Raw genomic sequence first — 12,780 nt, 5'->3', positions numbered from 1 at the left:
ATCCCCCGCCCCCTTCCTTTCCGCCCACCCTTTACTTCCCGGTTAGCCGAAGAAATTGGCAATAATCCCGTCCGACGCACGTTCCCCAACGACTTCCTCCTGAACAGCAACTGGCCGCAACCAGTAAGAAAAGAACATCCCGACACAATAAAAGAAAAGCAGCGGTTATTGTTTGGTGGAGTGTAATTAACATCCGATGATCGCAACAATGCGTATAGGTGTAAATTGCCAAAAGCAATTGGGCAATAATTTCATAATACACCTTACATGAATGTTTCTCAAAAATGCAAATTGAACACCAAAATATTTGTCCCGTCCAGTTTAAGGAAGTAAATTAGAAGTGCAATTTCAATTAAAACACGAGTGATACTCGGCAAGGAAGGAATTGAACACAAATTAAAACCGGGAAAATAGATATTTAATCCATCGGAGAAAAACTGAAAACAAAATGAAGTATTGTCGGCTTCGTACAAATATTTTCAGCTATTAAGGAGCAAAGCGCGTAGTATCACGAATAAAGATTTAATTAATTCTTCATTAAAATTAATGCATACCTATATGGAGATTTGCTAAAGCTGAATCCTGGTTTCCAGTTTGCAGTAACGATGCTTTCTCACAATGCGAAAAGAACCAAACTGGCAACAGTATTTCCTTTCATGCTCGAATAGAGCATCATTCACACTATTCACACGCAAAACAAGCACTTACAATCAATTAATATTCACAGTCGCATTTTAACACAGCCCTTGTTGACTATTCCTCACGAAGGTACAATTCTGAATGTCCGAGACGTCTGAAATCATTTCCACAATAGACATATGACAAACGAATAAGGCGCTGAATGGGTGCTTCCACCTAACGGTGAAAGTAACATACTAGTTTCCCATTCTATCGCAGGTGCTGCTATCTTAAGTGATATTAAATACTATTTATAACATTAAAATTATGCCGATTTGAATGCCCGATTACTTATCACTTATTGAGAAAAACAATCTTCCACTCAATCTTATCACTTATTTCTTTTTGCTTTCAACTCTTGGTGCTCCCATTAATCTATTTTAGAGCAAAGAGAAAGGAACATCACAGTAAACATTTATTGCACAAGACAAAAGATAAATTTAAGTTTAATTAATTTATTCCTCCCAAATTGGTCAAAAGATAAAGCGATATTTATAAAATATGCATACCTACATATAATATGTATGCAATTAACAGCATTTTTGAGCGTTTTTCCTAAACTGGAGAAAAATACAATGAAAGCATATTCAAAATATTTGACATTCAAAGAAAGCTACCCTTATGAGGACGAATGATTATCAAACCGAAGATTTATTCGATCAAATAAAAGGAGTAAAATATAATTAAAATTTGGTTAAAAATAAAAAAAGTAGTGATAAAAATTACGCGGAAGTGATGTTTTAGACCAAAACTAAAATACTAGATGAATGCTTCAAATGAAAACGGGCGGCTATATAGTTTATTTTAATTGAATAAAGCGCTCATATATCAACCTTAACTTGCTCCCTTTTATAATATAAATCCAAAATATCCCAAATTTCCCGTATTTAGGAGAAAGACACCAGACTATTGGGAAAATCTTGTATGGGACCTGATTCCTTGCTCTTACAATCCTCCTCAACCCATTTCAAATAATATGAAGCGGTCTATTACTCTCTGTAATTGATGAATTAAAAGGAATCCGATGGCTAACAAATTTTCAATTAACGTCACCAAATTAAGAACAAGGCGATTTTTCTAAATGTTGGTAATGGAATCATACAGGAAGGCTTTTATCTAAGCAAATGAGAAGGATACTCCTTCCTATAGATCATTTTCAAAGTGAGCTATCAAATTGAAATCGTATGCGAAACCACAGGATTCGAGCCAGTACACTCCTCTTGAGTTATTTGGGACAGCAATATGCCACCTTGAATCAGCTGACCCTATTTTGGCGGTGTGGTTATAAAAACTTTCTTCCTCCCACTCAAATGTATGCACTCATAGAAACATAAATATGATGTTTACAGTGGTAATTATTTATTTGGAATAATACCCCTGTTTTTCCTTCTCCACATCTTTTCTCAGATCAATATCCAAAAAATTAATTATTTGCTCATGTGGGGTGGTACCTCCAACATCTTTTCCAACTGTTTACAGTTCCCTCTCCATATCTCCTCTCACTGCCTTGACATCTATGCCGTCGGCACAGCCCTAGGCCCCATTTTTTTTATCCTTGAATAATTTTTACTCAAAGTATAACAATATAATGCATGGTAGGACAACCCCTGACTTAATTTATTTTATTCTTATATCCTTCGAACCAGGAGACAGGGGTTAGTCATCACCAACACCTGGTTCAGACTCAACAAAGACAGAAGATGAAGTGTGAGGATATGGAAAGTTTGCAGGAGGAGAGTGAAATCTGTGTGCTCTAGGGCAAGGTTAAATCACTATTGGAAAGTAGGAAGGGAAGGTCTGTGCAAACAGAAATATACAAGTTGGGTAAGATAATAGTTTAAACAGAAAAGATCTAAGAGAGATGGAAGGAATACAAAGAAGAACTGTATAGTAAAGAACTTAGGCCAAAAAAGTTAGATGTATAAAAGGAACATGATGTAGAGGAAGATAGCATAAGTCCAGGCATACTCGATCATGAGATAGAAAGGGCTTTAAAGGAGATGAAATGATACAAGGCCATGGGAGAAGATCACATAACTGCAGAAATACTAAAAGGTTTACAAAAATGTGAGTAAGACTCTATATGGACTGATTTGTAGTATCTGTGAAGAAGGAATCTGGCCGGAAGACTGTGAGATCAGTGTTAGTTCCTATTCTGAAAAAGATAAAGGCTGCATCATGTGAGTACTACAGGACAATAAGTTTGATATCCCACACAGCAAAAGTTGTTCTAAGGATCATAAACAATAGAGAGTAAGGCAAATGATTACTTAGTGGATGACCAGTTTAGGTTCAGGGAGGGGAGAGATATGCATGATTCCATTTCAGTAATGAGATCACCAATCAAGAGGAATATAGAATACAATCAGGACGTATTTGCCTCTTTCATAGATTTTGAAGTCATTTGATTGAGTGAATTGGGGACACTAATGAATATATTGCAGAAAATAGGAATAGATTGGAGGGACATGAAGCTAATCTGCAACCTGTTCATGTCTCAGACTGCTCAGGTGCAATTGGGGGATGGAAAGTCCAGATGGGCCGTGTTAGGAAGAGGTGTAAGGCAGGGTTGCCCATTATCACCGTTGCTGTTCAACCTGTATGCAGAGGAAATGATTAAAGAGGCATGGGAAGAACTTGACGTGGGAATGAAAGTGGGCGAAGAATTTGTAAAATCAGTTAGGTTTGCTGATGACCAAGCTTTCGTTTGTCAAGGGGTTGCAAATCATGGCTGAGTGAATCGGAAATTCAGCGCGACAGGTATGGGATGAGAATCAATATTAATAAAACAAAAGTTATGCGATTTTCTAGAAAGAAAAAGGCTTAGCTAAACGTTAAAATAGGAGGGTAAAAACTAGAGCAGGTAGAACAGTTTACGTATCTCGGTAGTGTTTTGGACCAACACGGTCAAAGTAGTAGCGACATAAGGAGAAGGATGCGCTAGGTAAAGAGGCTTTCACAAGGAGGAGGGAGTTGATGAGAGGGACATTGAGTAAGGATATTAAGAAAAGACTCGTAAAAACTTTTATAAGGAGCGTAGCTATGCACGGCGTGAAAACTTGGTCATTGAAGCAGGAGGATAGACGTAGACTTGAGGCTTTTGAAATGTGGGTGTGGAGAAGAATGGAGAAGTTGAAATGGACTGAGAAGAAAACAAATGAGGAAGTACTTGGTATGGTGGGCGAAGAGAGGGGTTTTCTGGAAGAAATCTCATGGAGGCAGGAGAAATGGATGAAGGGTGTATTGATCGGCAGAGGGACTGTAGTAGAGGGGAGAATGTTAGGCAAACAAGGAAAGGGATGTTGGACGGGATGAAGGAAGTATACAGAGGTGAAGAGGGACTGGATGTAGAGTAGGATGATGGATTGTGTTTTGCTAGGAGTCACAAAATAATTATTTGGTAGTTGTGTCCATCCAAAACCTACCTTATTTGGTAGATTAGCTTATTTATAACCTTTGACCCAGATTCAATTACAGCCACACCAGTATTAGCACAAGGTGCAGCTACACCTGCTGTCATTATTAGGGATTCCTCGTGTTCTTTGGAAAAAGAAGCATTTCATTACAGATGTGATTATTGTTCACTTTTTCCTTATTTCAACCATTCCCTCTCTCCACTCAACTTCCTTTATTCGCCCAAATGCAATCATTCCCATCTAAGCAGTTGCCCCACCCAAAGATTGACGTTTCCCCACAAACAGTAAATTTGCATATCTACAAATTCTATGCAGTGAGATTTTCATTTATGAAAAAAAAAATAATTTCATAACCTTTGTCCCTCCAAAAATATTGAAAATCATGTCAAAGTCATAGCTATTTTCACTCATTTTGAGACTGTAACACGCATTGCAGATGGTAAATTTTATGCTAGCAGGCATTACGTGATGTCAGGTGTCTAAGGATATTCATTCTCAGTTTTACTATCAAAAATATTCCCATAGGTGAGGGAAGAACATTGACCCCTGGTAGTATAGGATTAACTCTGGTAGTTGGGTGATGGCGGAAACCCACCCACCACAAGGGATCATTTCTCATGTGAAATAAAGTATGAAGAGATTATGTTACCTCCATAGTGGCACAGGGAAAGAATCAACATCCTGAGGTGTGAATTTCACATACCAGCGAGTTGAGTATTGGGATATCCCTTCCCTCCCCATTATACCAACCTTCCGATTGGTTTATATTTATTTCTTCATTTTTAACCTAAATCACACTTATTGAAATGACAATGACTTTTGACAAGCTTGCAAACACTAGTCTCCACACAAAATGTGGAGAGCTTCAGAAGCATACACAACGTTAGAATAACATTAAAAAAATAATTTTATAGCAGCCCCTGCAATTATATTAAATAATTCTCATAATAACCTTAAAAAAATTACTATTTTCTTACCATTGCCCTCTTTGTAAAACAAAAAATTATTGTAGTTTCTCATGAGTATGACAAAACATTTTTAAGTACATGGAACTGGAACTAACTTGTTAATGGCATTAACTTTGCATGAATTAATGCTTTTCCTTATAGAGGGAACACCTAGCCCATTTTTGAGAGGTACTATATTTCAGAATGAAACATATAAGGCAGATATGTATTTCCGTAGCCATAAAGCTAGGCACACACGAAGGGGCAATTGCTCCCCTGGTCTTCCCACTTCACTGCATTCCTCAATTTGGGCAATAGATTTTGCACTGTAATAATTATTGACATTATTAGAAACCGAACTTTATTTCCCATTGCAACTACCAAACATTTAAACTGTCTTCAAATTGCATACATGGTGTTTCAAACATTAATTTAAAATGGATGTAGAGTATATCAAAAGCAGGTAGCAGTGATACTGGTTTGTGGATTTTCCTGCAAGGAAAGTAAAGGGCATTGCAAGGAAGGAACAGAACAGGCATCATCAGACAGAGACTTGATATTGGATTAAAAATATGAACATACTATACAAGGAAATGAAAAATATAAATTACATGGAATCAAGATGACAAGGGAAAAACGTAGTCACAGTTTGGTGTCCAAGCAAGGAAAATATCAAATATGCAATTATAAAGCATTTCCAAAATATGGATTTCATGGCTTGGAAAGTGAGAATAAGATATTCAAGGAGCCCAGTTGATCCATAAGCTCACAATTCCAGGTTCTCTAATTTACAGGAAAAAGCCTTTCAAGGCATGGAGACATTTTTTTGAAGATGAATTTTGTCGGACTAAGAGGAAAATCAACACTGAATTTAATGATCAACTTGATACCCTTATTATTTCTCATCTAAAAAACATTATCAAGCATATCACTTGAGCAATGAGTTGAGGTGAATTAGATATCTAGGTGGACGAAAAAGGGATAGCCATATCTCACTGTAATTCATCAACATACATGAGGAACTTGAATAAAAGCTTAACTAATTTAAAACTTGTAAATACAAGTCATAGGCACTCAAAAGGGCCAGCTACAGAATTATATGTCACCAAAAGACTACTATAGGGACAGCATCCATTTCCTCAATGCCGTTAGGAAGTTTGGGTTCTTTCTCCCCTTCAATTATTTAATCAAAAGCAAAAATACTAAAACATTAGAGTCCCAATTTTAAAATTAGCTCAATGATGTTTCATTTGATAATTATAACTATGAATTGCACCTTGGATACTGTTTGTCATGCTGGGGTATGGTTTTGTATTTCATAGATGACTAAAATCATCATTTGTGTGATAAATATTGATGGATTATTTTTGCACTGAAAATTAGATTTAAATACCAAACTAAGGATGGATAATGGGAGGACAAGGTCATAGAAGAGAAGATCATATATAAAATACATGATAGGCTATTGCGATAACACTCACTTGAAGAAAGAGCCACTCAAAACGTGGCAATGCAATAAATGACTGCCTATGTATGCTTGAAATAAAAGCCACATGTAATGCATAATGTATATATATAAAATTATCTACATAACATTTACATTTTTACAAAGGTTTTTCCATATATTACTAGCTATTAACTTATATTTGGAATATCACAAGAGTATATCAAATTTTATAGAATCATTTCAAAACTAACACTCACCTTAACACCTAAATTAACTTTCGAAATATTATCACTTTGGTTAATGGAAATTGCTCCCAATATAATGTTTTAATAAGCAAAACACAGTTTCAGCCGCAATACAACAAAAACATAATTATATGAATATGAACACCAGGCCCTAGTATTAAAATGCAAATTTAAATCATATGATATCTAATATCACAAATGGGCACATGTTATATTCTAATTTAATATATTAAAAAAACACATGAAATACAATTTTATTCAACAATAGTAACAAAAACACGTTTTACAATACATTCAGTGATTTCTGAAGAATGAGACATTTATTTTATAAGGTGGAAGCACCAATGAAATTAATTAGCCACAAAGTGGAAGTGGTAGTGCTGTATTCTTTAAAAAATGATTAAACTTTACTGCTAATTATTGCTCTATTACTTAGCCTCTCATTACTCGCAAAACAGTGAATATGATGACTTTCAGAAAATCGATTTCCAATTATGAGTCATGAAGTGTATCTCAAAAGATGCTAAAACTATAAACGTCAAGTCATACAAATTCAAATATTACAAAAATATTGAATTACAATTTTTCATCCTGCCACTGCACTTTCCGCTGCCTTGAAAATCACTTTTCAATAATAAGAGAGAAAACTTGTGAACCATCAGTTTTCTCTAAAAAAAAATGGTAGAAAGCCTGTGAACATTATTTCACAACCATTACTCAATTACTCAATCTAAATTTCATCGAGCAGACTAAAACAATCGTTAAGGACTATAAACAAAAAAGATTGCCAACGAAAATTTCACAAGAACATGAAGTTGATTTAAATACTGTATTTTCCCATCGATAACGTGCATGTTATCAGTACAAAAATGTTAATATGATCGAAAAAAAATGACGATGCGCATTATGTAAAATGAAAAAAACCAAACATTTACACACCTATACACACGACAATTTATAGAAGAGTCTCGCATGAATAAATTAGTCTGGAAACATGTCTTTCTATTTGCATTCTATTTTAAACAGATCTGCTACTGTTACTGTTATTTCATCTCATAAATCCATGAGAAAAGGAGTGAGCGGTATCTATACAAATTCATGAAAACTACCAAGATCTAGCTGCATGTTATACATAGGGTGTGTGTTATCGATGGGAAAATAAAAGTAATTATTTTCATTTAGAATATTTAAAAAAATATTCAAAACACATCCAAATGTAAAATCCGATTACAATTGAAACACCTAAATGTAAACTTTGAGAAAGAACTTTGATCAAAAAACAACAATATTATCATAATTTGATAAAACTTTAAATAAAATTTAGTTATCACATTTAATAAAACTTAAACCACAAAGCAATAGCTACAATTAAACAATTGTAGCTTGAATAGTCATAATTCAAATAAAACTATAAATTCCTAAAAAATATAAAATTTAAACTGCAGAACAGTAACAGCAGTAAAAAATGGCTTTTATACAACTTTTTACAAGTGCTTTGATAGGAGAAGACATTCAGAGATTGTACGATTTGTTTACAGTTTGCAATTACTACTTGTCATTTATAAAAAAAAAATGTATGACAATACCAAGAAAATGTAAGTAAAACCTTGCTTGATAAACATACATCTACACATGAATAACATCTTAATATTCATTGAAAGGACATCTCTCAAAATTGTTCACATTATAATATTGGCGTGGAGATATTAAAATTAATAGTATGTATCCAATATAAGAAATAACTGTGATACATGTAAATAGTATGTACCTTTTGAAGCATTTTGCAATGAAATCTCTTAATTAAACTTTTAACATTCAAAAATCTGTGCTCAACAACAATCAACTGATAACTCATAAACCTTAAACAGAAATGGAATGTTTGCATCCATGAGCCTTAAAATTTCTAACTAATGCATTCCTTTCCAGACATGTTAAACTATGAAAACTCAATTAAAATTTTTGAAACTTTAATAGCACATCAGTTACGCTCATAAATCTTCATAGTGAAACTTCAAACATCAAACAGAAACATTATCTCTAGCATACCACAACTCACTGAAAACAATTTCCACATGACACGCAAATATGCTCACGAAAATGTTGCTTATTGAGCAAAGAAAGAATGCAATCGCTCTTTGCCTCAAACACAGCTGCGCTCCACAGGAAAGTGGACACATACAAACACACAGGCACACACATTCACACGCACCAACAAAGTGACACAGAAGAAAGAGAGAATCAACGCCACTTCCCTTAGGCGGAGTGCCCTTGCCTCAAAACAGAGACATGCATGCCTGCAGGCCCACGTAATCCCCGAGAGTGTGCTGTCCCATGCCCTGGGGTTGGTGCCCATGCACCGAGCTGTGCTGGTGTCCCATCGACACAGGGGGAAACCCTCGATGAGAGGATGAATCGAGGGCGCTGGGGGGAGCGGCACCAAATGGTACACCGCCAAACCGAGGGTCGAGCATGACAGGTGGGCCGGGTGGGGGTGGAGGAAGGGGGGGTGGGGGGTGGTGGTGATGGTGGTGGTGGTGCGGATGGTGGGACGACGAGGATATGCCCTGGGGCCCCCCCGGCTGCTGCTGTGAGCGGTGTACCCTCGGGGAGGGGTGGTGCTGCGATGCAGCGGCCTGTGCATGGTGTTTGTGGGCTAGATTCTGGTTCTCCGGGTGCGGCAGTGTAGGATTCGGGTACTGTGGGTTGTAATGCGGAGGATAGAAGTGTTGCTGCTGGATGGAGGGCGGTTGCGGTGGGGGCAGGGTGGGGTGAGGAGGACGCAAGGCAGATGCCGCACGGTGCTCGCCATGCGCAACACTCACGTGTGGGGGGAGAGGGGGAGGGACGGGGGGAGGCGGGGGCTGCTGTGGCTGAGGTTGCTGTTGTTGCGCTGCATGGTGGTGGGCTGCACTGATGTGGGCCTGCTGCGGGTTGCCGAGGGAGGGCTGTGCGTAGTGAGAGGATGCCGAGGGTTGCGTCACTGGGGTCGCGGCATGGTACGGGGGCTGGTTGGGTGGGTGCGGTGGTGGTGGTGGCGGGGCCTGCTGGCCTGCGTGGCTGTGCATTGCCATGGGATCCAACTGCTCCTGGTTCACTGCCCCAGCCATGTCCAATGCCTCATAGCTGTTGACCGTGGATGGACGGCTCTCTGGCTGGCTAGCGCGGAAGTTCCCCTGAAAGAGGAGGACACATTTAGGTGAGGCCACCAGAGGGGAATGCAACAAGGACACTTGCACACTATCTTCAGCAGCATGATACTGGCCAAAGGCAGTTCCAGAGACGGGGACCCAGAGGGACTAATACTAACGTCTTAAGGGCCCTTTCTGAAAGAAAGCTATTAGTCAATTTACAAGTCCTAGTAGCTGACTTGTGCAAGGTACAATGGGAATGAATGCATTACACCAAATCACATCAACTAATCAGAGAATGAATTTTTTATAATGATTCATATTATATTTATGAGTTGTTTATGGAGAGCCTCATAAAAAAGAACCACCGCCAGACATCAAACTAAACATGCCAAAAACCTGCATTATATTAAAGCATTTTTCAAGTCTAGTATATACTCTTCACATACCTTAATATCATCTAAACTGCCTAATCCTTTCCTCCCTCTACATGTGACACAACAAATTTGTGCTTTTGGGGCCATTATAGAGGAAAATAAAGGGCAATTTTCAAATCAACATTTCAAAAAGTAACACAATGGCAATGACTAAGATATCCCAGATTTTAAGAATACCGTAAAATGCATGGAGAGCAATTATAAATTACCAAAAATCCAGAACAGAGAGAGAGATTGAACAGTAAAAATAAGTGATTTACTAACTATATGGTTGCTTATTAAGCAGTGGATATCCAAAATCATGCATGTGGCTAGGATCATAGGATCATCTTCTCAATCCCCTTGACCACTCACTGAGTACGAAGAAGACAAAGGAGGGAAAGTGTGGGTATAATGGCAGGCGGCAAGGCAAAGATGAGAGTAAAACAAAGGAGAATTGACTTGAATCCAACAAAGTTTCCTTAGGAAAGGTGAGCAGTGATATTGATAGCCTTCGAATGCTCACATTCAACTTTATACTTCCATTCAATGTCATAACTCGCCTCAGATTATAGTCTGACTTTTCCTCCCACCAAGTGTGGTATCTGCCGGCCTCAGTGGCAGCGGGGTTAAGGCCTCACCTGCCAACCCAGAGGTCATGGGTCCTATTCCCACCAAGATGGGTCTTCCTCCACGTAGGGCTTGGGCGTGTGCAATTTTCTTCAATGTAATGTTTAAGGGTTTGGTGGAAGAAGGGACTATGGAGTCTCAATCTCGCCCCAATACAGTTGTTAAATGTATAAATATCAGTGCTCTCATTTAAAGAAGAGAATGACTAAAGTGAATCCAATCCTGAGCCGGGAGGAGATACGAAAAAGTCTTACTTTTTTTTAAGCAGCTGTTGAAAATTCCATAACATCTTAACCTTTGTTGCAATCATTCTGAAGTGTGGCAAGATATATGCCAGATATTTAACTTGTCATTATACCATAAACTGTCCTTTTAAAATTCTTGGCATCATTTGAATAAATCAGACGCAATTAATCAACATGAGTGCAATCATCAATTACTTATAGTCATTGCTTTTCAAAAATATGCTTTTATCAGAGTCACCAGAAAGTAATATTAGCGTGATTTGATGGTCATTTGAATTTTACTGCCTTGTTCCACTCAATGGAACTACAATAGCTGGCATGTCATGACCAGTGGATAGAAGTTGACTGCTAACTGGTTGAGGGCCTAGTTTCAAATGCAGGCAATAGGTGATTTGACTCCTGGATGCGTCATATCACATGCCATAGTGATGGCAATTAGTACCAGGTGAACTTGGGGTGAGGACTGTGAGTTGAAGCCATGATAGAGGGATCCATAAAAAAACACACTAGTAGCTGCATGCAAGAAATACAAAGTCTCGATAGGAACATTAGGAAAGGTTCTAGAGGCTTTATAAGTACCATCATGCTCTTCCAAAATTCGACCAAGGGAATTGAGAGAAGGGGATTCATAGAGAATCAGGTTTAATGGCTAACTTCCCATGTGGTCATGTCAAATTGAAGGGACACCTAATTTGCTATCACAACGGTTATTCTATGACTCAATCCACCATTATCACAACCTCAGTCAGCGCTGACACCAGGGAAACGTAGGGTGCAGCAGAAGGCCTGGTCTCAAGGCACATCAGACAACAATGGGGAGTTATGTAACTAAAGAGCTGATGCTCTATATGGACAATTATTTTTCAAGAGGAGGTGAGCAACGGAAGTAACAGGGAAGAGGAAATCAGTTTTTGTCTTTCCGCTGAACATCTAGTTAGGCACTTATATACTATGACAATTGGTAAAATTAAGGTAAAAATTAATGGTTAAAAAAAGACATGTTTCTGTGCAGGATAGCTACCAGGAATTGGGTACCGGAATTTTGGGGAATGCTCACACCTGCTGAGATCTCAGTTGAAACTTTGTTTATTATTAGTGAAACAAATCAGGCCGGACTTGTTTAAATTGGTTTTCAGGAAATTAAGAAGACACAATTCATTAAAAATCTGGGCAACTTCAGCTGCTCTTTTCCGTCAACCTGTCCACTGAGGAGGCTGATACAATAATATTTGTCCTGCCAACATACAATAATGGGTCTATTCCCTTAACAGACTTAAGCTTACCTGTTACATCACTAATATAAATGAAACATGAAATAGAATCAATCTCACCTTCTCATTAAGTGCTTGCTCAGCTGCGTTCTTTTTGTGGTGCCGACGTTGGTGCTCCTTCAGTTTGTCTCTCCGTGAAGATGCGTACTCACACTGGTCACAGCGGAAAGGCTTTTCACCAAGATGAATTCTTTCATGCCGCACCTAAAATTGCATTATCAGAGAATAATAATAATACACAACATTTTTTTCAGCCAAAAGAACAAAATGAGTGACATACATTTTTGCAACTTCAAGAGTGATGTCAGCCTTCTATTACAGTAGAATACTGATTTCAAATGTAGTCAGATTAGATGC

At 37.9% G+C, this 12,780-nt stretch overlaps 1 protein-coding gene and 1 long non-coding RNA gene across 2 annotated transcripts in view; both read right to left on the bottom strand.

Annotated features, from left to right (window-relative positions):
* Positions 1-769, bottom strand: part of LOC139690889 (uncharacterized) — a 216,718-nt gene extending 215,949 nt beyond the window's left edge. Inside the window, exon 1 of the long non-coding RNA XR_011701521.1 lies at positions 555-769. This is a non-coding gene — a long non-coding RNA (uncharacterized lncRNA). The remainder of the gene's footprint in view (positions 1-554) is intronic.
* An 8,237-nt stretch (positions 770-9,006) lies between these two features.
* Positions 9,007-12,780, bottom strand: part of LOC139690502 (uncharacterized) — a 39,884-nt gene continuing 36,110 nt past the window's right edge. Inside the window, exons 10-12 of the mRNA XM_071587959.1 lie at positions 12,484-12,627; positions 9,272-9,906; positions 9,007-9,154 (exon numbers count right to left, since the gene is read on the bottom strand). Of these exons, the coding sequence (XP_071444060.1) occupies positions 9,007-9,154; positions 9,272-9,906; positions 12,484-12,627 (927 nt within the window). The remainder of the gene's footprint in view (positions 9,155-9,271; positions 9,907-12,483; positions 12,628-12,780) is intronic.

The sequence above is a fragment of the Hetaerina americana genome, unplaced genomic scaffold, assembly GCF_022747635.1.
Source record: "Hetaerina americana unplaced genomic scaffold, ioHetAmer1.1.p SCAF_3, whole genome shotgun sequence".
In the NCBI taxonomy this organism is placed as follows: domain Eukaryota; kingdom Metazoa; phylum Arthropoda; class Insecta; order Odonata; family Calopterygidae; genus Hetaerina; species Hetaerina americana.
The sequence above is the reverse complement of the archived record's forward strand: the minus strand, read 5'-3'. Positions and strand labels throughout refer to the sequence as shown.